The sequence below is a fragment of the Chanodichthys erythropterus genome, chromosome 21 (genome assembly GCF_024489055.1).
Source record: "Chanodichthys erythropterus isolate Z2021 chromosome 21, ASM2448905v1, whole genome shotgun sequence".
In the NCBI taxonomy this organism is placed as follows: Eukaryota; Metazoa; Chordata; class Actinopteri; order Cypriniformes; family Xenocyprididae; genus Chanodichthys; species Chanodichthys erythropterus.
This window is the reverse complement of record NC_090241.1, coordinates 17,096,107-17,123,047: the sequence shown is the minus strand read 5'-3', so window position 1 is coordinate 17,123,047 and position 26,941 is coordinate 17,096,107. Positions and strand designations below refer to the sequence as shown.

The 26,941-nt window shown below is 37.5% G+C and overlaps 1 protein-coding gene across 3 annotated transcripts in view; it reads right to left on the bottom strand.

Moving 5' to 3' along the window:
- Positions 1–26,941, bottom strand: part of LOC137011464 (uncharacterized) — a 139,340-nt gene that overhangs the window by 102,699 nt on the left and 9,700 nt on the right. For all 3 annotated transcript variants that reach the window (XR_010893475.1, XM_067374330.1, XM_067374331.1), the window contains exons 2-3: positions 12,441–12,562; positions 1,827–1,874 (exon numbers count right to left, since the gene is read on the bottom strand). Coding sequence is in view for 2 of the 3 variants with exons in the window: in XM_067374330.1 (XP_067230431.1) it covers positions 1,827–1,874; positions 12,441–12,562 (170 nt within the window). In the remaining variant the exon portion in view is untranslated. The remainder of the gene's footprint in view (positions 1–1,826; positions 1,875–12,440; positions 12,563–26,941) is intronic.

The window sequence follows — 26,941 nt, the reverse complement described above, 5'->3', positions numbered from 1 at the left end:
TTAACAGTAAAATCTTGATAATCAGATGATGCCCTCAATACTAAAACGAGGCAGCTGATATATCCTGCCAGGGAATATGGGAATAATCAATTTTAATATATACTATACAGTCTAGACACAGTGACTTTTTAAATGCTATTGACTCAAACAGAATACCACTATTTCTTGAGACAACCTTACCTGCCATTATTCATTATCCACTTTGAAATGAATCAAATATGTTGTTGGATGTTGGAAACTTTTTTGGGATTTTTAAATAAGTCCCCTTATTTTAAGAAGAAACTCACAAATTTCATTGTAAGGTTATCTCTCCGTGGTTTCCTCATAACTCAATAAAAGTCTAAAAGACAGACAAGAGATTGGAGATGGAAGAATATGAAATGAAATAGGCCTAAAAGGGGGAAAGATTTGGTGTTGCCAGTTAGCCTTGAGAGTGGGTTGCTTAGACATGGAAAAACCACAAAAAAACAGCCTAAAAGCACTTAAAAAGGAGAGGATTTGATATCAAGACCATGGTTTCAAATGCTAGCCATTTAAAGACTGAAAATTGGAGTAAAACCGAGTAAAAAGAAGTTTGTTCAACACAAGAAAACACAACTCAGACTGTTTATTCTCCTCACGACCATATGTAAAGCTGAGATGTAGCATTTGTATGAATACACAGCAAACACCTAAACGCAGGAGGACGGTTGAACCGCACGTCTAAGCGGAGAACTGACCCTCTGTGTGATGCCACATCAACATCCACCATTTCACACAAATGAGCTCCCGCTGCACCGGGCAAGATGGCCACACGGAATTAGCATTGGGAACACATCGGGGAGAAAGCGTGCTAAATTTGAGCTCGCAGACTGAATATGGATTTGGATATTATGTTGTCCGTCTCCCATGCCAAATATTATGACCGTTTATTTTTCCCACAGTGGGTGTCTTGGCATATTATTAATGTAATAAAAACAGGCTTTTATATTCATCGACCAAACCAATGACATGGGGAGAGAGAGAGAGAGAGAGAGAGAGAGAGAGAGTGAGAGAGAGGGAGATGATTGCTCATTAGTAGTATTTGTGTTCTGGATCCTTTGGGCTTCTATCTGTTCCAGGAGCTGATGTTCTTCTAATGAGTTAAATACTATCTGCTGCAAGAGGGCATCAACCTATTACACATGCACACACACTTACACAATCAGGGACATACACCAGAGGTTTAGGAGTTTATAGTGTAGAGTTTGTTCTCCGTCAGAACTGCTTTTCAGTAATGAGGTATGAAACCCGGCACTGAGAAGGAACAGTGCAGCTGCTGTCCTTTCACTATCAATATCGCCATACTAGGTAAACAAATAGCAAACAAATCTGCGTTTTAGGCTTGCCATAACAGTGAGTACTATGGAGCATGACAAAGATCACCGTAACCAAGGGTGAGCTGCAAAAATGATGTTTCCTTCATTTTAAACTTGGTGTACACTTACAAAGTTGGATATGGTAGAGAAACAGATTGCAAACAGTATTCATAATAACTACAGCTAATACTAAAACTATTAAAACTTTTAGTTTTAGGTTTTAGTTTTCATGTATTGAAATAAGGCTGGAACATAAACAGATGAAAAACTTAAAAGTTAAACAAAAATCAGAAATGTTGCCAACTAACTGAAATAAAATAAGTTGAAGTAATAAAATTAGTAAAATTAAAAGCTAAATAGAAATATTTAAAAAAGACTAAAGCACATAACATAATTACTAAATCTAAAATTCAAATAAAATCTTAATTCAAAGTATTAATAAATACTATAATAATGTATAAAATAACAAACACACACACATACACTTACCTCAGCTTTGCAAATGCTACAACTCAGTCTCTCCTCTCGTCCCAGACCCTACACAAAAATTCAAAATATTTAGGATTTTTATTACATCACAATTAGTGCACTTCATTACATTGCAGTGCTCATTTACATTTAATCATTAAACAGATATTTTCATCCAAAGCTGATTGTCAAACTGTACCTTACCATATTTTACGATTTGCACACGCTAAATGGATGTTAAGTGTATTTCATTGGCTTTGCACTGTAACACAATGACAATAAAGCTGAATCTAATCAAAATGGGTAAAAGCAAATAGCAAAATATACAATATAAATGCCACAATAAAAAGTTTCAGAATTTTGAGCTTGTGAATAGATGCCTGATCAAATGCTTAAAACTTACTTATGTTCATGTAAACATTTTTTTTTTTTAACTACATCTTAAATTTAACTAAATTAAACTTTTTTAACTAAATCTATTTGTAAAATATATTAAGTAATCCTTTAGTGGCTGTTAATGATGTTTATTTTAAAAAAAGATGAGCACTAATGGAACAACAGATGTTCTCTACGGTGAACGGCCACTTTTCATAATCAACATGTTATGTATCATGCATCTGATATAGCTCAGCTATTCCATATATGATAATTAAGAGTGCTTGGTTGATAAAATGGGGTACAACTAGAATTAATTATCTAAATAATTAAGGAGCCTATCGTACAAATATTACACATTAGCAATTAGCCTATTTTATCCCAATGGATGTTGGTCTCTGTAATGGAAAGAAACAGAGAGTGGGGGAACAGAGTTGCTAAATCCAGAGCTTATATGCATGACATGTGGGAGCTCATTTTGATAGATGTTAATGGCATATAATTATAGAACAGTGCTATTAAGCGATGTGATTTTACAAGAGGCCTGGTGCCCCTGGCGCTATGGCCTGATTGCTAAGAGTGTTTGGCTAATGAATGGAAATGCATGTCTGTTTGCAATGATGGGAATTATCAAACCATGAGAGAGAGAGAGAGAGAGAGAGAGAGAAATGGTATCTAAACTCAACCACTTAAAATTACTTTCACACACACAGAACCCACTTAACTGCACTCATATGTCACACAGACACACCAAGAAACAGGCAAGTCCTTAAATATCGATGTTACACATCAACCTTATTGAATTAGAAAATAAATCAGACAAAAATCTGCAACGTCCATTTATGTAACAAATTTCCTAATGCCTCATAAATCTTTATCTCAAAATATTTTATTTAATGCTTTTAGAAAAATAATAGTATATTTAATACTTCATTTTCATATTTAAATATTCTATTTTGACATTGCCTGAACCTTATAAAGCCTACTGTATCATATTTGATACGCAAATTTATAAGGCCTCTAAATTATCAACACGATCAGAACTTTGCTGAAAAACTGCATTGTTACTACAACCTAATATGCCTTCTGTTGTATGATTGATTACCTTTTAGAAAGTAAAATATCATTCTAAAAGTGTCCACCTTCAGGCTGTGATGTCTTGCTGTAAAATCTTCATTGATTTTAATAAAGTAAATGTAAGAACTTTTATATCGTTGTTAATATTTCAAGATAAACACTTACTGGACTGAAGCAAGTTAGCTTTACTACTTGATTATTCTTACATCATTTTCTTTTAAATGTATCAGATATGATACATACAGCAAAGCATTTGAGGAATGTTTATTTGTACATCTCTCAATCATGATTATATTGCATTGCATTATACAGTATGTTTTGAAACTACAGAAATTCGATCCAAAAACTATGCATTTTAATATTATCATTATTATTTATATTCATTTTATGTAAGTAGTCTGCTAAACTGTTATAAAGATCTCATCAATATAGGCTACATTACAATCAGTAATTCATCTTACTTTTTGGCTATATAAATAACAACATCTGTTCGAATGATTTTTTCTCTATTTTTTTTTCCTTGTTTCTTCTCGAGTATGATAGCTCTTCCCCCTAAATCCAGCCATATGAGCGATAAAAGCCTGATGTATCAAATATGATACTCAACAAAAAACACATATGCAAACTTTAAGATTTTTCTTTAACATGTTGCTTAAATGTTCAATGAAATGTTCCATTAAAAAATAATAAAAAAAAAAAGGTTACAGGTTTTTTTTCTTTTTCTTAAAGCCATATTTCAACCTGCACTGCATGTGAACAGTCTAAATGTAGCTAGTTGTTAGTATTTTAAAGACTCTCTGCACACCAAAATCATATCTACTTTCTCTTGTCATTTGCTCCACAACTCTGAGGGTTATTTCATATGGATTAGATTACATATTTGGAAAGCATATTATTTTTTTTCAAGTAAGATCATTTCCATTAACTGCAATAGACTGAAACCAGATGGCAGACTTTCATAAAAAAAATGGGAAACATATTTATGTGGGTATATGGAGCGAGTAATTGCGGTGGTTTTGACATGAGCTCTGTGTGGAGCAGTAATAGATGACATTGTCCTTGATCTGTGGTATCTCAATAGCCACTTTCTTCCTCTCTCTTTCTCATAGGGTAAGCGCTGCGAGTAACGGCGGGTCGTGTTCTGGTGCGGGGCAGGTCTGACACGGTCGTTCCGATTCCTCTTACGCCCTTGTACACCACTGAGGGCCTCATCCTAGCAGGAATGCCCTCTGCCTAATGAGGGTCAAAGGTCAGCGAGTGGTGTGCCTTGAGGGGGCAGGATCTCCCAGGCACACTCAGTCACTGACTCTGGCCCTATATTTAAATCAAGCCTCGGGCTCCCGGCTCCCACTCTCAAAGGCCATTCTCTTAACTAGTTCCCGCTCGCTAATTAGTTTTTGTGCCATGTTATTTGTCTCTCTGAGCTTGAACAGAGGAAGAGGGCAGTGTTAAAGATTGCTGGCCTGAAAAGCTTCTTCTCTGCCTTGTCACGGACAATAAGTGCAGCTACATTGTTATGAGCCAGACCATATTTGAAGTATATATTAGCCAGGAAGAGAAAATGAATTATGAGCATTTTGTTTTCTTCGGCTGGTTCTTGGCCACTGCAGTTGCACTGTAACTACTCTTCGTGAAATTAGATAAGGACCTGGAATTTGCCTTTGTTCTCTTTTCTTTCTCTTTTTTACCTAAGCTGCTTTTAAGAGTAGTATCGTTCCCAGCCACCGAGCGTAAAGCAATCACGAGTCAAACGGTTATTGGATTACATTTTCTGGCTTCATAAAATGTGGTTAAGAGGCACTTTAGGCGTATATGCCTGACCTTCTTTCAGGGAGATGGCAATCAGACAAGAAGTGACAGGTCGATCACTGATTTCAGCTCCACTGTCAGAGGCACACCGTCTCGCCATGTCTCCTCTTTCCTTTCCTTCTCTCCTCTCCTTCCATTTAAAAGAAGTGTGAGTCATTTTCTGTGTGTGTCCTTGTGTGTGTGTATTTTAAGAACAGGGTCTACTGTCCTACCAATCTTGGTCAGAAAAAGGCTTGTGTAGCTGAATAACTGCTCTTTGCAGTATTTATCATCATACAGTACATCAATCTACCAATTATATCAAAGGAAAAAGATTGTCTATACAGTGTAGTCCAAAAGTCCAAGGCTGCATTTAAAATCTGAGATGTAAAATCTAATTTAAGCCTGACAATAAATAGATTTTTTAGTATATTGTTATGATGTAAAATGAATAAGAAAGATTTCCTTTTCTAAATCATTTTTAGGTCACTATTCAATTAAGCAAATTTGTGGAATTGACAAAATACACTCATTTGTACAGACAGTCAGATGTTCTTGCTTCCATCAAAGCACAAGATGATCTTTGTATCAATCTAAAATCATGCTAGATAATATGATTATCAGCTTTTGCATAAATTTGTTAAGTTCATGCAGCTTGAGCGCACGCTTTCATTAAAGAAAAAGGAAAACGAAATTGAAATTATAAATTCATGTTAATGTTTCATTGAAATAAATTATGCTGAATGTTAAAGGTGCCATCGAACGTTTTTTTTTTACAAGATGTAATATAAGTCTAAGGTGTCCCCTGAATGTGTCTGTAAAGTTTCAGCTCAAAATACCGCACAGATTTTTTAAAATATTTTTTTTTTAACGGCCTATTTTGGGGCATCATTAGAAATGCACCTATTCAGGCTGCGGCCCCTTTAATTGCTCACGCTCTCTGCCCCCTCCCGAGCTCTCGACCCTATCATTGCATCAACAAAGTTCACACAGCTAATATAACCCTCAAAATGGATCTTTACAAAGTGTTTGTCATTCATGCTGCATGCATACATCAGATTATGTAAGTATAGTATTTATTTGGATGTTTACATTTGATTCTGAGTGAGTTTGAGGTTATGCTCCGTGGCTAACGGCTAATTCTACACTGTTGGAGAGATTTATAAAGAATGAAGTTGTGTTTATAAATTATACAGACTACAGTGTTTAATAATGAAAATAGCGATGGCTCTTGTCTCCGTGAATATGATGGTAACTTTAACCACATTTAACAGTACATTAGCAACATGCTAACAAAACATTTAGAAAGACAATTTACAAATATCACTAAAAATATCATGTTATCATGGATCATGTCAGTTATTATTGCTCCATCTTCCATTGTTCGCTATTGTTCTTGCTTGTTTACCTAGTCTGATGATTCAGCTGTGCACAGATCCAGACATTAATACTGGCTGCCCTTGTCTAATGCCTTGAACATGAGCTGGCAATCATATGCAAATATTGGGGTGTACATATTAATGATCCCGACTGTTACATAACAGTCTGTATTATATTGAGATTCGCCTGTTCTTCGGAGGTCTTTTAAACAAATGAGATTTATATAAGAAGGAGGAAACAATGGTGTTTGAGACTCACTGTATGTCATTTCCATGTACTGAACTATTGTTATTTAACTATGCCAAGATAAATTCAATTTTTAATTCTAGGGCACCTTTAATGTTACTTTGTAATATATAGTCAAACCAAAATTTATTCAGACACCTTGAACATTTCATTTATTAATATAGTTTATTCATATTAGTTAAAAAAAAAAAAAAAAAAAGGTAATAAAATATGACAAGATCTCAGAGTTAAAAAAAAAAAAATCTTAATTATGTCAGATTACACTTAAGGAAAACATGGTCAGGTGAAGTGTTTGAATAATTTTTGGTTCAAATTTTTACTGGTAGTCCACTGTATGAAGATTTTTTGGATATAATATGTCACAGTTTACTTTATTTTGCTATATATATATATACACAGTATTTTGGAGATGTGAGCTCCAGGATGTCAGCGACAGCTTCATCTCAGCCAATCTTTCAGGAATTTGCAGCTGGCTCTTATGTAGATAGTGTTTAAACATGAGGTACTGTATAATTCGCTTTGGGTATAGCAAACGGCAGTATTTGGTCTTACTAATCTATTACTTGTTCCAGATCTAATAGATTCGGTTTAAGAGCTATATTAAGTTTCAGAACTTTATATTTACATTGAAATAAAATCCTGTACTAACTACAGTGTTGCTTTAGTACATTTGACCGAACAGAGTTCTTCTTTATTTCCTATTTTACTTCTTATACTGTTATAATGGCTATTGTTGTCAATTTAAATATTAATGTTCAATAAAAAATATGCTGTATTAGTGATTTTGACTTCAGTGAAAGTTACATTAATACACCATGAGATGGCGGCGAAGACTGTCTTTATGTGTGAGTCAGTCAGTCGCAAAAACTTTTATATTGAAATGGGAAAAAAGGAAAAAAGGAGATCTCTCTCTCATAATACTCTTCGGGCCCTATTTTAACAATCTAAGGCCATGTCCACACTAATATGTTTTCGTTTGAAAACGTATATTTTTCTCACCGTTTTGGCCTTCCGTCCACTCAATGAAAACATTGCTTTTGGAAAAAAATGTATCCGCTCTCCAAAGCGGATAAATTTGAAAATGCCGTCTTCGCGTCGTAGTGTGGACTGTGAAAACATTGGCTTTTGAATATGATGACGCATTTTTAGTCATGTGATGCAGTCATATGACCAATTCAGCCAAGACATGTCTCCCAGTCTACATTCTCACTTGCTTTGGCCACTTTATACTCCTGTGTTACTCGCAGCAGTACCACCACCTCACTGTCCACCTTAACTCCACCTCACTGTCGGTCCATTAAAAAAACTCAGTGCCTTTCCTCAACATTGCCTCAAAGTTTCAAAGAGCCAGAACGTAAATAAACGCCTAGCGGGAATGACGCGGGTCGAAGCTTTACTCATGCACAGTATGGGGATGTAAGCGTTTTCATACGTTTCAGTGTGGATGAGCAACTTTTGGAAAACGTTTGAAAATGATAGTGTGGACGCGGAGCGTTTTTAGACAAAAACTCCGTTTTCAAATATATCCGGATTAGTGTACACGTAGCCTAAGTGCACTGCAGGTGCACTTAGGGCGTGTCCAAATCCACTTTTGCTAGTTTAATGAAGGGAAAATTGGACCAAAATGTTTGTACCTAGTCTCTTAATGAGTCATGGGTGTGTTTTGGACGTAATGTGCATTAAGCCAATCCGAGTCTTATCTTCCATTCCCTTTAAAAGCCAGTTGCGCTTGCACCACGGCAGATTCGCTATTTATATGGCGGAATTTGCAAGTGGAAAGACTGAACGAGAGGGGAATCCTTTTATTTTTAACATATGACATGTTTGTGTGCAGCTGCACGTCCCTTTGTGTGTAATAAGAAGCGTATACGCACATTGTGCACCCGTGTATAAGCTCATATTACTAATGCGCCCTTTAAATAACAAAAAAATACTGCCATTGACTTTAGACCAGTTTTTTTTTTTTGGTCAATGGCACAACGCACCTGTATACACCTCATTTTCAGACCAACACGCCCATGGGCGAACAGATGGGCGTGAGTGCCTTTGCTATTTAAACAACATGGCGCTGAACATGAAAATGATAACTGCGTCGAGCTGAAACTAGCAAAAAACTAGCATCGCATTGCCCCATGTGTATGATAGGGCCCTACATATTACAGCGAGTTTTAAAAAGCATCTCAACGTTTAAGAATTAGTAACAGAGGCTTGGGCTCAACTGTTACACTGTCAACCTGACAGTGCAAACGTATAAATACGTACAAACAAACTGCCTTCTGGTGACGGACCAATATTTGTGGTAGCCTGCATACAAAACTGAAATCTATTGCACCTATTGCATATTTCAGTAAAAGACATTCTTTTAAATATATTTATTCATAATCAACTTATTCAAACTTACATGCTCTTTTAGATGTATAGGAAAACTGAGAAATAAAACAAGACACGATGAGACTTCCAATGTGGAATAAGTGAACCGTAAAATGAAGATAAATCTTTCAGCAGTCTTTGTCACATTTGAAAAATGCATCTTTTGATCACTAAAATCTCACTGTGGATTTGGCCTCTCTATTTTGGAATACTTTAGGCATGACGGCAGGGGAAATCTGCTGGTTTCAATTTTGTTCTGGAAAACAATAAGCTTGGCTTCTGTGTGTTTGTATGCGTGTATGTGTTTTCATGTGTATGTGCATATGTCTGTGGGCGTCTTGGTACAGTGTGCTGTTTTGGAAAAGTGTGGTGGGGTCTGTGGTGGACTCAGAGATCCAGTGTTTATGGAAAGGCCGCTGAATAAACAGGCTTTAGTGGGACTTTCAGTGCATCATGCATGAGAAGACAAAAACAGCATTAACTGTCATTAACTGTTGGGGCAAGTGATCACACTGCTGGCAGATCATAGTTATAGTCTAAACAGTGCAAAACAGAGACAGGCAAAGTCAAAATGAGTTTTGCTGTTGAGTTGCTTTGCCAGTGCGCATTCATGCTGGGAGGTCCGGCTAATTACGACCATTGCTTTTAAAATACAGTTAGTATTTATTTGCCTGGTCATTATTTTTTGTACGTTTTGGCTTTTTGCCTCCAAAACCATAAAGAGGTGACCGGAAATTATTAGAGACACTTATATTCTGACATCGTTTACTCACCCTAATGTCATTCCAAACCCATATGGTTTTCTTTCTTGATGTTAGGACAGGGATCAAAACAAACCTGAACCAGCTCTGAACCATGGTCTCACTATGCATACTAGAAACTTCCAGACAGGTGTGCTGAGCTATGGACAATGGCCCTCCAGGACTGACTTTGGACACTCCTGTGTTAAAAGATGTTAGGCAGGACATTCTCACTTCTCTTTTACATAGAATGAAAGTGGATGTTCACCAGGGGATGAAAAGCTCTCAAAATAAAAGTACCCTTACAGGGTATGATTTTGCACTATGTTCCCAAATCTTTTGAAGTTGTATTCATTGGCAGAGGAACAGACCAAAATTGAAGTTTTTCATTATTCACTGAAAATCTTTCCCTCCATAGTTCTCAAATCTCTCAAATCCACAGCTATTCAAATTTGGCATGTTGTAAAAAATTCAAGAACCAATGACATTTGGCATTGCTGATTGTCAAGCAAAAGAATATATATATTTAAATATAAATTGTATTAAATGAAAATATGTTTATTGTCATGTTTTTCATAATCAAACAAAATTTCATTTGATCTATTTTTGTCTCTCTTTTTTTTTCGTATAAAATATAATAAAACAAAATGTTTAAGAAGATTTATATCATGATATCCACAATTTAATTATGTTTGATAACAATATCAAATATTATCATCTCTCGATATCAGATATTGGTCACAATATACAAATTTTTACAGACACATAAAAAAAAAACCTGCTAAAAGTAATGATCTTTATGACAATTTCTAAAAGAATGTAAAACCAATGATTTGATATATTGATATTAGGGTTGTCAAAATTAACTTTCATTTTGAAGTTAATTTTATTTTCAGTTTAACACACTAAAAATATTTAATGCAAATAATCCTTGGCTGCACTACAATATACGACCAGGCTATCATTAATTCAAGTATTAAACCATTCAGATAAGATAAGATGCAAAGAAAAAAAACTCAAATCTGTACTGAGCATACTTTGAACGTAAAGAAAAAATAGGATGTGCGTCAGGTCTTAAAGTGACAGCAGCCTAATAAACCTGCTGCTGGCTGTGTCACTAATTGTCACTACTTTTGTAGCTTTAATAATGATTAATCTATATTCAATTTATAATTTATGCAAAGAAGACTGTGCAGTGTTATTTTGTGCATTTTAGCAGGGCAAGTAAAAATCTGAACCAGGCCAACTGGAGCAGTAGAAAAAAACCTTATTGAGCTTTGATATAATTAAAGCTAACACAGCTAAATGTAACATTTATTACAATGGGTTTATGTGAAGATTGTTTTAAGTTCACTTACATTAAAAGTTGTTATATTTTTTTTTAAAGCCTATTAAATGTTAAAATTGACAGCTTTCAATTATATTGTAACGTTGAATGGCTATAATTAATGGCTAAAATTGAGAATAAAAAAATTCATTAAATAAAGACATCGGTGTCAGTACTGGTATCAGTGATACTGGCCTGGCCTTCATTCATAGTGCTTAGTAAAAAAATGCCATTAAAAAAAGTATTTAAAATATACTATCTTTATGCTGTTTCTACATTATTTTGGAGATTCAATTTGAAAGTATTACAATCTAAAATTATTTTAAAAACTTTAAGATTAGGTGTGATTAACTGCAATTAATTGCAGAGAAATGTGTGATTAGTTTATTTTTATCGATTGACAGCACTAATTGATATAGTAAGATAATTGATGCTTTTTTTATTTATAAAAATACTTTTTTCTTTTCTTTTTTTTTCTTTTTTTTTTCTCCATACAATGAAAGTCAATAGGTTCCAAAGCTATTCTGGACTCATCTGCCATTGACAGTATATGATCAGAAACTCTCAGATTACTCAGAAGCTCTTCTTGAAAATATCTTCTGTGTTCCAAACACAATCATACACAATTGATTTGAGGGTGAGTAAATGGCAGAATTTTCAATTTTAGGTGGACTAGCCCTTTAATGGTTTGATAAAGAATATTTCCTTTCCTCTGCTTTAGAATCCATTTGTGCTCACACAAAGCATGGTTTAATTAAAAAGAACTAACTACAGGAAGTATCGGCTGTTATTAATCATTCCAGTAGGCTATTGATATCTGGAGTGCAGTGATGATGTACGACGAGCCGTGTGTATTTATCACTTTGCCCACTCACACTGTGCCTGCCCTGGGAGGCTGGGGTTAGGGAGGCCCCCTACCACCTCCACCTCCAGGACTTAATGTAGCGCAGAGCCAGAGGAGGGCACATGCACAGTTCGGGCTACAAGACAAAAGACGTCCAGCTACACCCCAACAAAAGACAGAACGCTCACCCAACCAGGCCATCTGAAGCCTTAATTAACAAGAAAAATTGGAGGCAACAAAACAACTAGGCCTATGTTTTCTGCATAATGTTACATGGCCTGCACTAGGTAGGGAACGGAGAACAGCATGGGTGGTGATGATTCTACAAGAGGACTTTTGTTTATTGATCTAAACACATCTAGGCAGGCACATGCTTTATGTTAGCTACAGTCTGTGGCTTTTTGTCCAGATGAGTCACATAATGACAAATTGAAAGGGTGACAATTCACAGTTTTGTAGTGTATGGTTGGCTAAAATGCTAATTGTACCTTTTTGATCCAGGTGAGCAGGCAGCTGTGGTGAGCCACAAGGCTCTTACAGTCACAGAAGGTTCTCAGTGGATCCTCACCCACCAGGCCCACATCTCTGCAAATGAAGCACTCTGACTCATCTGCCAAAAGAAGAATGAGAGTTTTAACCCAGAGTTCAAGAGCAGAGAGTTGCTCTAAGACAGTAGCAGGAAGAGTCATCCAAAGCTTTAGATAAGACAAATATATGTTTGCATAGTACCTGAGTAATTTTCACATACTTTTACATTAAGAGCTTTAATGTCTGCTTGCTTGAATTGAGTACTGTATATTTCATGTTGTTTTAGTTCACAACAAAATATTGTTAAAGGGATACTCTTCTGTGAAACATAAAAGAAGATGTTTTCAGAAATGTGTCCCTGTAAACAAAAATACAAATACTTGATATGCCTTTGCGTGACACTTCATCCACCCCACCAGGTGTCGGCATAATTCCAAGACGACCATCATATTGGCCAGCACAACATTAAAAAATCAAGTGCACCTTGACACTTGACTGGAACATAGATATAGGCACCACCATGAAAAATGTGACATTAGAACCTCTAGTGCTTAATGGTGTGCTGCAAAACAATTTAGATATCGAGTGTATGCCCATTACTGAATTTCTGTGGGCGTAATAACAAATTTACATAACATTAGGCATGCACTGGATAATTATTTGATGATGACAAGAGAGAAATCAAGGTGTTTGTCTTTAATGCCTCACCTAATGCTAGCAGCTTATTTACTTGTCACTTTGACATTTTGTCACACCTAACAGTGATTGACAGAATTAGTTTTTGTCAAGTCATTAATGCGCTCATTCTCTCAAAGTGCTGCCGCAGGTACAGTCTGAACAGAAAATTACTCGCAACTTCCATAAACAGCGAACAAAACGGAGGCAAAACAAGCAATCACGTCAAGCAATAGTTAACCCGTAATGAAGACTTAATCAACCATTAACACCTAAGTGCTTGCAGGGAAAATAATTATCTCAGCTTAATTTGTTGTGCAAAGTATTTATTAATAAATAAATTATTAACCATAGAAATAATGTCCCTGTACTTCTAAAGAACCCATCTATTCCAGACTGCCCATGAGCCGTTATCTGAAGGCTAGCACCAGATATCATCATTCTTATAATTTTACTAAATATATATGTATCTCATAATGTTGTCCTCCATTTTTCTTCTTTGCTTTGTCTGCAGGGTGTCTGTGGGTGAGGAGGAAAGTTCCTCCAGTATCTGCCGTGGAGGAGTGTGTGTCTGGATGTCTGCTTTTTGTCACACTAGCAGACACTCATCCAGTCCCCAGACTGCTTGGCTGCCGAGTATTCGCCGGCATATACATCAAAGTTCTGCTAGACACTGGAGGTTAACGTCCAAGAAAAATGCAATTAGAAGATATGTCTATAAGATCCAGCCATCCTATCGAGTATAATGCAAGGGTAGTAGTACAGAAAGCAAAAGTTTTGTCGTAAAAAACTACATTATTTCATTTTTTAAATGTATTCCCCAGCCATCTGTCAAATAGGATTTAAATAGGGAAACGAAACATCCCATGGCATTCAGAGTCATTCATGAAGGGATAAGTCATCATGTCTCTTTTATCTGCATATCAGTAATAGCCTTATCTTTACAGGGCTTGTACAGGACAAGAGAACATATGGTTGTAATCATCCACCATTAGAAGTTGAATCTAGGAAAAGGAGGAACGTCAGATTACTGAGGCTTTAATCTTGGGTGAAGACACAGACAATTAAAGAGGAAGTTTGTGAAGTTGAGACGTCAAAGCTATATGTGACTCCACAGTGGACAATCCCAATGTGCGTCACTATACGTGTACACTCAAGTCCCTTAGAGCATATAACAAGTTATGTTTGAGATGTTGTTGTGATAAATGTAAGCTAGCTGCCTTTATGATATGTTAGTTGTTTGTTTGTTTGTTTGTTTGTTTGTTTGTTTGTTTGTTTGTTTGTTTGTTTGTTTGTTTGTTTGTTTGGGGGAGGGGGCAGTAAATTAAAATGGTAGCTACATTTGGTTATGGATGAGTTTGATAGTGCTCCGTAGCTAATGGCTAATGCTACACTGTTGGATTGATTTATAAAGAATGAAGTTGTGTTTATGCATTATACAGACTGCAAGTGTTTAAAAATGAAAATAGCGACGGCTCTTGTCTCCGCGAATACAGTAAGAAATTATGGTAACTTTAACCACATTTAACAATACATTAGCAACATGCTAACGAAAAATTTAGAAAGACAATTTACAAATATCACTAAAAATATCATGATATCATGGATCATGTCAGTTATTATTGCTCCATCTGCCATTTTTCGCTATTGTCCTTGCTTGCTTACCTAGTCTGATGATTCTGCTGTGCAGATCCAGACGTGTAATCCCTTTCATAATGTTGGGAACATGAGCTGGCATATGCAAATATTGGGGCGTACACCCCGATTGTTACGTGACAGTCGGTGTTATGTTGAGATTCGCCTGTTCTTCGAAGGTCTTTTAAACAAATGAGATTTATATAAGAAGGAGGAAACAATGGTGTTTGAGACTCACTGTATGTCTTTTCCATGTACTGAACTATTGTTATTTAACTATGACAAGGTAAATTAAATTTTTGAATCAAGGGCACCTTTAAAGACAAAATAAACAAATCACTCTGAATACAACTACTTCAAATAGAATCATCAAATAAAATCAACGACACATAAATTATATCTTGCAACGTAAGTTAGCCTAGCTGCGTGTTTACTTGTTGTTTGACTTCCATACAGCTCATAAAAAAGGGATGCAAACACGTCAGGGGTGAAAAAGGTGAGACATGCCATTATCACTTCGCAATCTGCGCAGGTTACATAAACTTCGCCAGCAAATCGAGTGAACATAATTTGCCAAATGCCCCCACAGTTGATTTTTACCCGCATTTTACGTTTGTTCATTCCAAACCATGTCATTATGAAATTGCACAGAACATCTTGTGTGTAAAAGCAAACTGTTTCATCACGTTTTGACAATATAGTATAGTAGAGCTCAACTAAAGTTATTTGTTCATTCTTTCAACTTCATTCTTTATAAATCTCTCCAACAGTGTGTAATGTTAGCTTTAGCCACGGAGAACTATCAAACTCATTCAGAATCAAATGTAAACATCCAAATAAATACCATACTTGCGCGATTAGACATGTTGCATGACAAACACTTTGTAAAGATCCATTTTGAGGGTTATATTAGCTGTGTGAACTTTGTTTATGCTGTTTAAGGTAAGCGCAAGCTCCGTGTGCGGGGAGCGTGAGCATTTAAAGGGGCCTCAGCCTAAATCGCTCATATTTAATTATGCCCCAAAATAAATAATTAAAAATTAAAATTAAAAAATTGAATTAAAAAAATCTATTGGGTATTTTGAGCTGAAACTTAACAGACAAATTCAGGGGACACCTTAGACTTATATTACATCTTTTAAAAAGACGTTCTATGGCATCTTTAACAGCCAAAAGCTGCATTTCATTTATATATTTTAGACTTTAGAATTTTTTAAAGACTTTAGAAATTAGCAAGCAGCATATATTTTAGTATATTATAGCCTATATTTTTTTTGAACTTTACCTTTTAACTTAGTTTTACAAAAACATTATTTTTTGTGCCAGATAAAGACAGCTCTGATTAAATGATTAATTACATAACTATTAAATATATACATATATAAAAATATATTCCCTACATCCAAATAGTCTATGCCTTTTATTTTCCTACACCTCCTTCTGTAAAAACAGTATGGTCGAATTTTAACCGTAGCCTATAAAATTAATACACTAGATTGTTAAATACCTGTAAGTAGAATGAGTGCACATAGTAGGAGTCATGATGAATTCAAAATTGCCAATTATTTATTTATTTATTTTAATGGAATATTGCAGTATTTACTATAAACAATTTATTTGTGTATGTCATTATTTTTTTACACAAAAATTAATGTGCCCTCATAATCTTAAATCAAAATAACTTCCCCTCCCACTTTTAACAACATCTCTTCTCTGATGACGTTTATTTGTGCGAGGGCGGGACAACCTGTCACTCACAAGGTCACAGCAATACCAAACACAATGATCCAATCAATTTCAGATGGACACAATCAAGTCCCGCCCTACATTTTTTCTTGTTTGAGAAGCCATTCACGTGTATATACGTCACAATAGGGAAGGAAAGACTATCACAAATTCCATTTCATGCTGACTCTAACAGTAGCAATGTAAGTTCTAATTAAAATGCAGTACCTACTGAGAGAGTATGTGATTCTGAATGCAGCTTTTGCCCCTTTAGATAGCTTCATCATGTAGCTTTTAGTGTACTAACGATTTCCCCTTTCGCTTGCCAGTGGTGGCACGTGTATTTAAGGTCGCCTACATGTACCTGTAGATTGTACTGTGATTTTCATCATTCTAGAGCATGAACACTTAAAACGGTTTACCTATGTTCAATTGGCATAGTGTTGTTTGCCAAGCAGGAAAGATTAAGTCATGTCAAAAAAAAGTTAATGCTCCACCTTGACAGTGCGAGTGAGTGTGTGTGAGTTTGTGTGTGTAGGCGTGTGCTCACATTGCAGCGAGAGACAGGAAGTGTGTGCCACTCAAGCTGTGCAGTAATGAGAAGACTAACACGCACGTCTCATCCCATGACTGAGAAATGACCCTTCCCTCCCTCTCTCTTCCTCTTTCTCTCTCATCAGATCCTCCCTCGCTCAGTGAGGTGTTTATTTAATGCCACTGTGACTGAAGCTTTTCTTAATTATGTTAAATACTGTCAGCCTTGATCAGACTCCACACTTAGCAATCACAGGTCCTCCCCTTACCCCCATCAGAGAAGGGCCGCGCACACACACGCTAATGAATACAGACACAGAAGTGCTAATGAAGGCACTCGTATGTTAATTGTGGAGACACACAAGCGCTGACAGATTCGCTTAGTCTAACTAACCCAAAAACATTTTGAACGTATAACAAAATAAACATTTTAAAAATAAACCTTATTATTACATGATAAAAAGAGATAAGAAATCAAATATGATCATAGTATAAAGGACAATGGATGACCGTTATACTGGACAATATTGGATGCTTTACACTGGTGGGGAAAAAAGACTTAAAGAGGACCTATTATGCTTTTTTACATTTTCAACTTTATTAAGTTTGTAATGTTGTTGTTTGAGCATGAAAAAGGTCTGCAAAGTTAAAAAGCACAAAATTCCACTCCAAATGGAATTATTCTCTATATCTACAGTATAAGCAATGAAACTGAAACTGAAATGCCTCGATTGTAGTCTTGAGTTTTCTTCCAGGAACATACAATATTCATCATTTAAATAATTCCCACCCAAGGCACACTGATTAAGTTGCTTTAGAGTGTTGTTGGTGTTTTTTTCCATCCTGAATCTAACACAGTTATTGTAAAGGCTATGTTCACAACACAATGCACTGATTAAGCTGACCAATCATAGCATTTTGTGCTTTTCAGAAACAGGTAAAGAGATAGGAACTGAACAGAGCGTTACTGACAGACTAGGAAGTGAGGTGCTGCAATATTGTAAAATATGCGAAAAGGGTTTTTTTGAACATTCAAGCACATGTTCTAATAGATCCTATAAACAAAATCATGACTAAAAGGGCATAATAGGTCCTCTTTGAGTGGCTCTCATAAAAATGTGGCAAAAGCACTATAATAAAAGATACCTCTGTTTAATAATGAGTTAAATATATTAACAATGATTCGACTGTATGGTCACAGTGTGAGTTTATGGTCAATTTGCAATTGCTTTGATATAGATATAGATATATATTTTTTTTACATATTAAATATTACAAATTTAATTAATTTTACAGGGAAAATAATTAAAACGTTAATTAGTAACTCTTTAGAAACCCAAAAATCTGGGAGGATCAGAGGCCCCCAACTGTTGCTACTATTAGCCAATCAGCTGTGTTAAGAAAGTAAAATGGATTCATCCCACCTACTTCTGTCAGCCTTGGCCTGGCATAAAAGAAAATGTTAATGCAAAGAAATCTCAATTCAAGACTTATCTTTCCTTAGTATATCCACCAAGAAACAGTTTCTTCCCAAATATTATATCTACAACTCTGACAGACATGTGGAATGATAAAATCACAGAATTCACCGAGGCATCTTGCGTACACACCCATCTGTTACAACCCTGATTTTTTAATCAACAAATTACAGATAAAAGAAAATAAATTGAAAGTACCACCTCTGTGAAATAGATTTTTTTTAACTATTTGAGCCAAACATTCACAGTCTGCATTATCTAGAATACATTCATGCATTAATATATACTGTATATATACTGTATATATATATATATATCTATATATATATATATATATATTATATATATATATATATATATATATATATATATATATATATTATATATATATATACACAAAGTGTACAGAATCTTGGCATGTTATGACCTTATGACCTTCCCAGCAGTAAATAGGATAGCATCTCAACCAATGCCAATTTTTGGACACAAATATGAAAGTCTTCACATATTGTTACGTGTATTCCAGGTTTAATGTCTGTTTTGGCTAGGTTTTGCACTTATTTTAGTTCAGTTTCCTGCTGGGTTTCCTTGGTTTTTCATTGATTGATTATGATCTGCACCAGTTATCTATTTTGCTGATTAGTTTGACTCGTGTTATTTAAACCTTGAGTTTGTTAAATTCATTGTCAGTTCTTGTAGTGATAATATTGGTTGTTCTGTTTCAAGTACTCTGAGTGATAATATCGTAGTGATAATATTGGTTGTTCTGTTTCAAGTACTCTGAGTGTTCTGAGTTTTTGTTAAAGGGTTAGTTTACTCAAAAATGAAAATTATCCCATAATTTACTCCCATCAAGCTAGGTGTATATCACTATCTTCTTTCAGACAAACACAATCGGAGATATTTTTTAAAATATCCTTAGTCCTCCAAGGTTTATAATGGCCTGCATTTTGAACAAAACAAATTGCATACATCCACAATCAAAGTAATCCATACAGCTCCAGTGGGTTAATAAAGGGCTTTTTAAAAGAAGCGATGCAATGCGTCTTTGTAAAAAAATATCCATATTTAAAACTGTATAAATTCAAATTCAAACTAGCTTCTGTCGGACGACCGTGCCACTACCATGCCATGCCATGTCACTCCCCCAGACATACAGGTATAAAAGAGAGACAACGTGCATCACTCATTCAGATTTGTTCTACAGAGCCGAGAGAATGTTGCCTATACACAAGCTCAATCCATTCATCCTCTGAAAAGGAAGCGAATTGCCGGTGTGATGGCATATTGCAGCAGTCTTCCTCATGGAGTGGGCATGGATAAGTGACGAGAGAGTTCACCTGGGTGCTTCAGCAAGCCTAAAAGAGCAGCTTTCCTATAAAAGTGCTTTTTTCCTCTAAAAGAGCAAGCACAGACCGAGAGTCTTTTTAAAGATGCCTTTTGGCCTGTGTGTTTCTAGATGCACTCGATATCTTTCACGATCACTGTCTCAAGTGTTTGGGTCTCACACTGAGACAGCATTTGTGGATGGCTTATGTCCTCATTGCAAGAACATGACCATGGCAACATTGCGATCACGACTCTCTTTTCTGGTAAGAGAGAGAAAATCACCTCATTTGCTCATCCCCTCAATGCACAAGGCCGCGCTGAGGGTGATACGAGGGCGACAGGAGTGTTTCCGGGTCAATCGCCACTGGCCTTCCGTTCCTCGTCTTGCATGTTGGATCCAGTGGAGCTCCCAGATAACACTGACAGTCCATCACATGATGCACCTGATTTTTAATTCGGGGCTCTAAATGAGGACGAACTATCGAAGCATCGGAGGGCAGGCTTATGCCTTCAGATGCTGAGGACTCAGCTGGAGTTCCACCCTTGGGTGTAATAGCTCAGTCAGAGTTAGCAGCCTTGCTAAGTCCCAGTGCCTTTCTTTGTCCCTGTCACCTCGTGTCTTCACAAAAGTCACAGAGGCAACTATCACATTAGAGTCACATTCTCAACTGTCTCAATGACTGGCTCATCCTAGCTCACTCTCGAGATTTGATGTGCACACACAGGGACCTGGTGCTCAGACACCTCAGCAGTTTGGTTCAGCTGGGAAAAGCGCAAGCTCTCCCCAGTGCAGAGCATCTCTTTCCTCGGGATGGAGTCGGACTCGGTCACTATGTCACTATGCTCAGTCGATGCTGAACTCCCAGAAGACATTCGGGGGGAAAACAGCAGTTGCATTTGAAGCAATTTCAGAGGCTCCTGGAGCATATACTGTCCTCTGAGGCAGTTATGCCGCTCAGGTTGATGCATGAGACCGCTTCAGCATTAGCTACAGTCTCCAGTCCCGAGATGCGGCAGCGGCATATATTGCACGGCACTCACGCTGATTTGTTGTTGCTTATTTAGCCCTTATCCTCCCATTGCCCACTGTTGACGTGCTGGCACCAGGGCCTTCGCAAGTATACGTTTGTCCCCGTCAGCCTGATGGCACAGATGTTGCTCAAGATCAGGGAAGATGAAGAACAAGTCTTGATGGTTGCGGCGTATTGGCCCACCCGGACTTGGTTCTTGGAGCTCATGATCCTCACGACGGCCCCTCCCTTGCTAATTTCTCTGAGAAAGGACCTTCTTTCTCAGGGACGGGGCACAATTTGGTACCCGCAGCCAGACCTCTGGAACCTTCATGTCTGGCCTCTGGACAGGACATGGAAGACTCTATGAGGCGGGTCTATGTCTTGAAGCGGAGTCTGTTCGCTAACTGGTGTGCTTCCAGAGGGGAAGGCCCACAGAGATGTACAGTCATGTCAGTGTTTTGCTGCCTGCAGGAAAGGCTGGAGGGCCAGCTGTCCCCTTCCACCTTGAAAGTGTATGTGGCTGCCATAGCGGCACATCTCAACATAGTGCATTGTAAGTCTTTAGGGAAGCACAACCTGATAATCAGTTTCCTCAGAGATGCCAGGTGGTAAAATCCTTCTTAGGCCATGCCTTATTCCCTTATGGCATCTCTCTGTAGTCTTGCTGGGCCTACAGGGTGTGCCTTTTGTGCCCTTGGAGTCAGTAGAGTTAAGTGCCTTTTCTTTGAAGATTGCCCTCCTGACTGTGCTCACTTCCATCAAAAGGGTTGGGGACCTGCAGGTGTTCTCTGTCAGTGAAACGTGCCTTGTGTTCGGTCTGGCTTACTCTCACGTGAACCAGAGACCCTGGGGGGCTACATGCCCACTACCGATTTTAGGGACCAAGTGGTGAGCTTGCAAGCACTGCCTCGGAATGAGGCAGACCCAGCCTTGTCGTTGCTGTGTCCAGTATGCACCCTGCATGTTTAGTTGGGCCGCACGCAGAGTTTCAGAAGCTCTAAGAAACTCTTTGTCTGTTTTGGGGGACAGCCGAAGGAGAAGACTGTCTCCAAACAGAGGACAGCCAATTGGATTGTGGATGCCCTTTCCTTGGCATACCAAGCCCAACGTGTTCCGTGCCCCTTAGGAGTTTATAAAAACTCCACGCGAAGTGTTGCTGCATCCTGGGATCTAGCAAACTATACCTGTCTAACAGACATCTGTAAAGTAGCAGGCTGGGTGACACCCAATACTTTCGCAAGATTTTATAATCTCTGGGTTGAGCCAGTTTTGTCCCATGTACTAATTGGTACAAACAGGTAAGATATAGACAACAAACCAGGTGTACTGCTTGCACACAGTGCCTTTCCCCTCCCTAGGGGACTACTGGCCTGGCATGTAAATGACAGTGTTTTTAGTAGTTTTCGCAGATCTGTGTAAACGGGGATGATCAACACTGTCACGGTGCTCTGATTAGTTTTATTGCCATGTTCTGTTTTGTTTTCCCGGTCACTGAATTCTCTTTCATTCATTAGTTGTCATGGTTCCTGTTTAGTTCACACCTGTTCCCTGTTCTGTCAGTGATCTTTCCTTTGGTGTGTTTCAAACGGGAAATATCGCCCTCCCAAGGGCACTTCAAAGTGAAAACAATCATGGCTGCCATACTGAAGGGTCGTTCCAAACCGAAGTGCTCAAAACTGGCTACTTCAAAGGGCCAAAGGCTTTCAAAGGGTACAACTGATGGACACTTTGGGCCCCCATGATCCTCTGCACAGGGAAGTTGTTTGACGTCACAGAATGGGTACAGGGGGCTCGGAGTTAAATTTTAACTATAAATGTATGTATTTTTCTATACTACTGTAATATTTATACGAGATTGGAGATTGGTTAGATTTGGTACATTATTATGGTCAAAATGATATTGTACTTCAACAAAAATACCTACCTTTATCAGTCAAATGTTTCAATACATTCATACATAGACACAATATACATTATATTAAACGTAAATGAATAAATAAACTAACGTTAAACAAAATGGGTGTTTTTGGGGGGGTTAACCAGCGTACAAAATGTGCGAGAAAGGCACTTCCTTGATTGTCTCGTTAAGATGACACTGAAGTGCGTTCCAAAAGAAGAGTTTTTTTGACCCCTACACCCTTCATCCCTTCGAAGCTCTCACTCCAGAGGGTAAACCATTAGGGCATAGGGATGAGCCCTTTCTGTTACAGTTATGTTATGTTCGTTTTATTTTTCTTGGACTTTTAGTTTGTTTTCATATGTCACATCTTCCTTTGTTCTGTTTTCGAGCCACCTTTTAGTTGTCATGGTAATTCACTCCTACCACCCTTGACTCCACCAGAGACCCTCCACCATGAAGCTACACCAGGCTCCCCTGTCCCGTTGGCTTGGTCAGTCGTCACCCTTGCGCCACGGACTTACGAGCCTCCCGCTGTGCTTCAGCACTCCACCCCTATGGCTGCAGTGGGATCCTCCTTCCCCCCCGGACTCGCCAAGGTCCACGGTCGCACTGGCTCCGCTTCAGGTTTTGGGAGCTCTGGTGTCACCTCGGGTGTTCGTCACCACGCCCCCACCAAGGTCTTCAGTTCCAGTGGCATCACTTGGTCCCATCAGCTTTCCGTCATCGCCTGGGGATCTCCTGATATCGTCTCAGTCTCCAACGGTCGTCCCACGGAGGTCGTCGACCACGTCTACTCCTTGGCCCCTTCCTCCTTCGACACCGCCGTGGGCTGTCTTCATCACCGTGCTCTGGGTCGGTTCTATCTGGCCACTCCTCCCGTTACCGCCCCCATGGATGCTCCCTCCATCTATTCCTCCATGGAGCTTCTGCCTCTTGGCCTGCCTGCCCCTGCCAGCCCTCTGCCTGCTCCTTCTCCCCAGCCCTTCTCCAGCTCCTTGCCCTACTCCAAGGCCTCCACCCTCCTTCCCTCTTTAGTTTATTTTTGTTATGGCGTGAGGACACGCCTACTCAGAAGGGGGCGTTATGTTACAGTTATGTTATGTTCGTTTTAGTTTTCTTGGACTTTTAGTTTTTTTTTTTTCATAAGTCACGTCTTCCTTTGTCCTGTTTTCCCGCCACCTTTTAGTTGTCATGGTAATTCATTTAATCATCACAGGTGTTCATTATTGGTTCCCTCATTTGCCTTGTATTTAAGTTCCTGCCTTTTCACTCTTTTGTTTGTCTGGTATTGCTTGTGTTAACTCATGTTGTAGCACACTGTTACATTTTTGGATTACCTATAAGTTTTGTAAATAAACCTTGTTGGATTTATATATTCATCTTTGTCTTCCTGGGAGCGATTGTAACACTTCCGAATGGAACACAGTGCTTGTGTGTTTCTCATGTTAATGTCTATAGTTATGGTAGTTGTGTTATCTATGTTGATTAAAGTTATTCCTGTACAAATAATCCCACATTATCTGTGGGATTATTTGTACAGCTCAACCATCAACACTATATATATATATATATATATATATATATATATATATATATATATATATATATATATATATATATATACATACATACATACATACATACATACATATATATATACATACATGTATATACATATATATACATATGTGTGTGTATGTGTGTGTGTGTGTGTGTGTGTGTGTGTGTGTGTGTGTGTATAAATACAAAAATAACATGTATACAAATATATCTGTGGCTGTGAGAAAGTAAGTATACTGTATTTATTTACATACTTCACAGAGAGACGCATCATCTAATCGGCCCTGAGCAATTCATGTCCTTCCCTAAAACATCAATTAAAGAGGGAGTCTTGAGTGATGACATTCCCTTTATTAATCTTATCATGTGTCATAACCTGCTCTCTTGCCAGCATCATTTGGACACATATTAAAGTTGGCTGTCATAAAAAAAAAAAAAAAAAATTAAATTACCTCATGTTCAAAATGAGTATGTAGTTGAAAAAACATGTAAGTCTAAAAAGATGATACTTATAAATTGTTATAGCATTCAGATATAATTTCTCTTGCCAATATTAAAGTGATGTTTGAGGGAAGCAGCAGGGTTCAATTCACCACAGGCAGCTTCAGCCTGGGGATTGCTTGATTGTGAAATATCCCTTCAACTCCTCCCTACACTGCCTTAAACTGATCTCATCATGGTCTCTGAAGGAAGTTCCTACACATGCACTGGCACAGGCTGGGCAGGACTGCTGCTTTTTAGCATCCTGTTTTTTTTCTAGTCATCTCTTCTCATTTCCTGTCCTCAAATGAGTGTGCTGAAGAAAAAAAAGTTTCCTTTATTGGTTCTCAGAACCAATTCAGTTCAACTAAAATGTGTCTACACAGCAGCAAGTACAGCCAGGGAAGAGCTATAGGTTTCACGGGAATTTCATCAGCTTTTCAAGCAAACAAACATACAAAGACACACAGCAAAGAAGGGCCCTTGCAAAGCCCTGTCCATGTCTCACAAATTCCATGTGATTAAGTAACATAGAGATTGAGTGTATGAGAGAGAGAGAGAGAGAGAGAATGAGAGAGAAAATAACACAGTGAGTCCAGAGATGTAATAAAGGCAAAGATTGTCCCTCAGGGAATCATAGTTGTGTGCGACCAATATGCTCTATATTTCTTTTTTGCTGTCTTCCATCATCACTTTAATCCCCAAAATTACCAACAAAGCCTTTCTTGAAATTTGAGCATATTTTCCATGGTATAATCATATAATATATGGAGAGGACAGAAATGAACATGGCTGAGCTTAGAGTAAATATTTGAGGTTTGTTTTTCAGCTGTTTTATAACACTGAGTGTGACTGAAGATGGAACAGAACTTGGGGCCTTGTGGGTCCCTAGGAAATCTGAGGAGATAAAATTTGTCAACTTAAGTTTCCTCAAACAATGTTGGGGTGGTGCTTTATGAGACAACTTAAGTGGTATTAGTGAAATTAAATGTTATGGGAAGGGAATATATATTTATAGGAACTCATTAAATATAAATAATTTATATTAATTAATTAATGCTTTCAAAAAGACCAGTTATGGCTAGGCTGAATTTTCATTAGCCATTGCTCTTGTCTTCATATCTACATAATTCTTTAGAAATCGTGTCACATGATCCTTCAGAAATAATTAATATCCTGTTTTTGTGCTCAAGAAACATTTCTTATTATTATCAATGTTAAAGGTGCCCTAGAACCAGTTTTTACAAGATGTAATATAAGTCTAAGGTGTCCCCTGAATGTGTCTGTGAAGTTTCAGCTCAAAATACCCCATAGATTTTTTAAAATTAATTAAACTGCCTATTTTGGGGCATCATTAACTATGCACCGGTTCAGGCTGCGGCCCCTTTAAATTGCACGCCCCCTGCCCCCCCGAACTCTCGACTATAATACAGTGCATTTACAAAGTTCACACAGCTAATATAACTCTCAAATGGATCTTTACAAGATGTTCGTCATGCATACTGCATGCATGCGTCAGATCATGTGAGTATAGTATTTATTTGGATGTTTACATTTGATTCAGAATGAGTTTGATGGTGCTCCATGGCTAAAGCTAACATTACACACTGTTGGAGAGATTTATAAAGAAAGAAGTTGTGTTTGTGCATTATACAGACTGCAAGTGTTTAAAAATGAAAATAGCGACGGCTGTCTTGTCTCCGTGAATACAGTAAGAAACGATGGTAACTTTAACAGTACATTAGCAACATGCTAACGAAACATTTAGAAAGACATTTCACAATTATCACTAAAAATATCATGTAATCATGGATCATGTCAGTTATTATCGCTCCATCTGCCATTTTTCGCTATTGTTCTTGTTTGCTTACCTAGTCTGATGATTCAGCTGTGCACAGACCCAGACGTTAATACTGGCTGCCCTTGTCTAATGCCCTGAACATGGGCTGGCATATGCAAATATTTGGGGCGTGCATATTAATGATCCCGACTGTTACGTAACAGTCTGTGTTATGTTGAGATTCGCCTGTTTTTCGGAGGTCTTTTAAACAAATGAGATTTACATAAGGAGGAGGAAGCAATTGAGTTTGAAACTCAATGTATATCTTTTCCATGTACTGAAATCTTGTTAT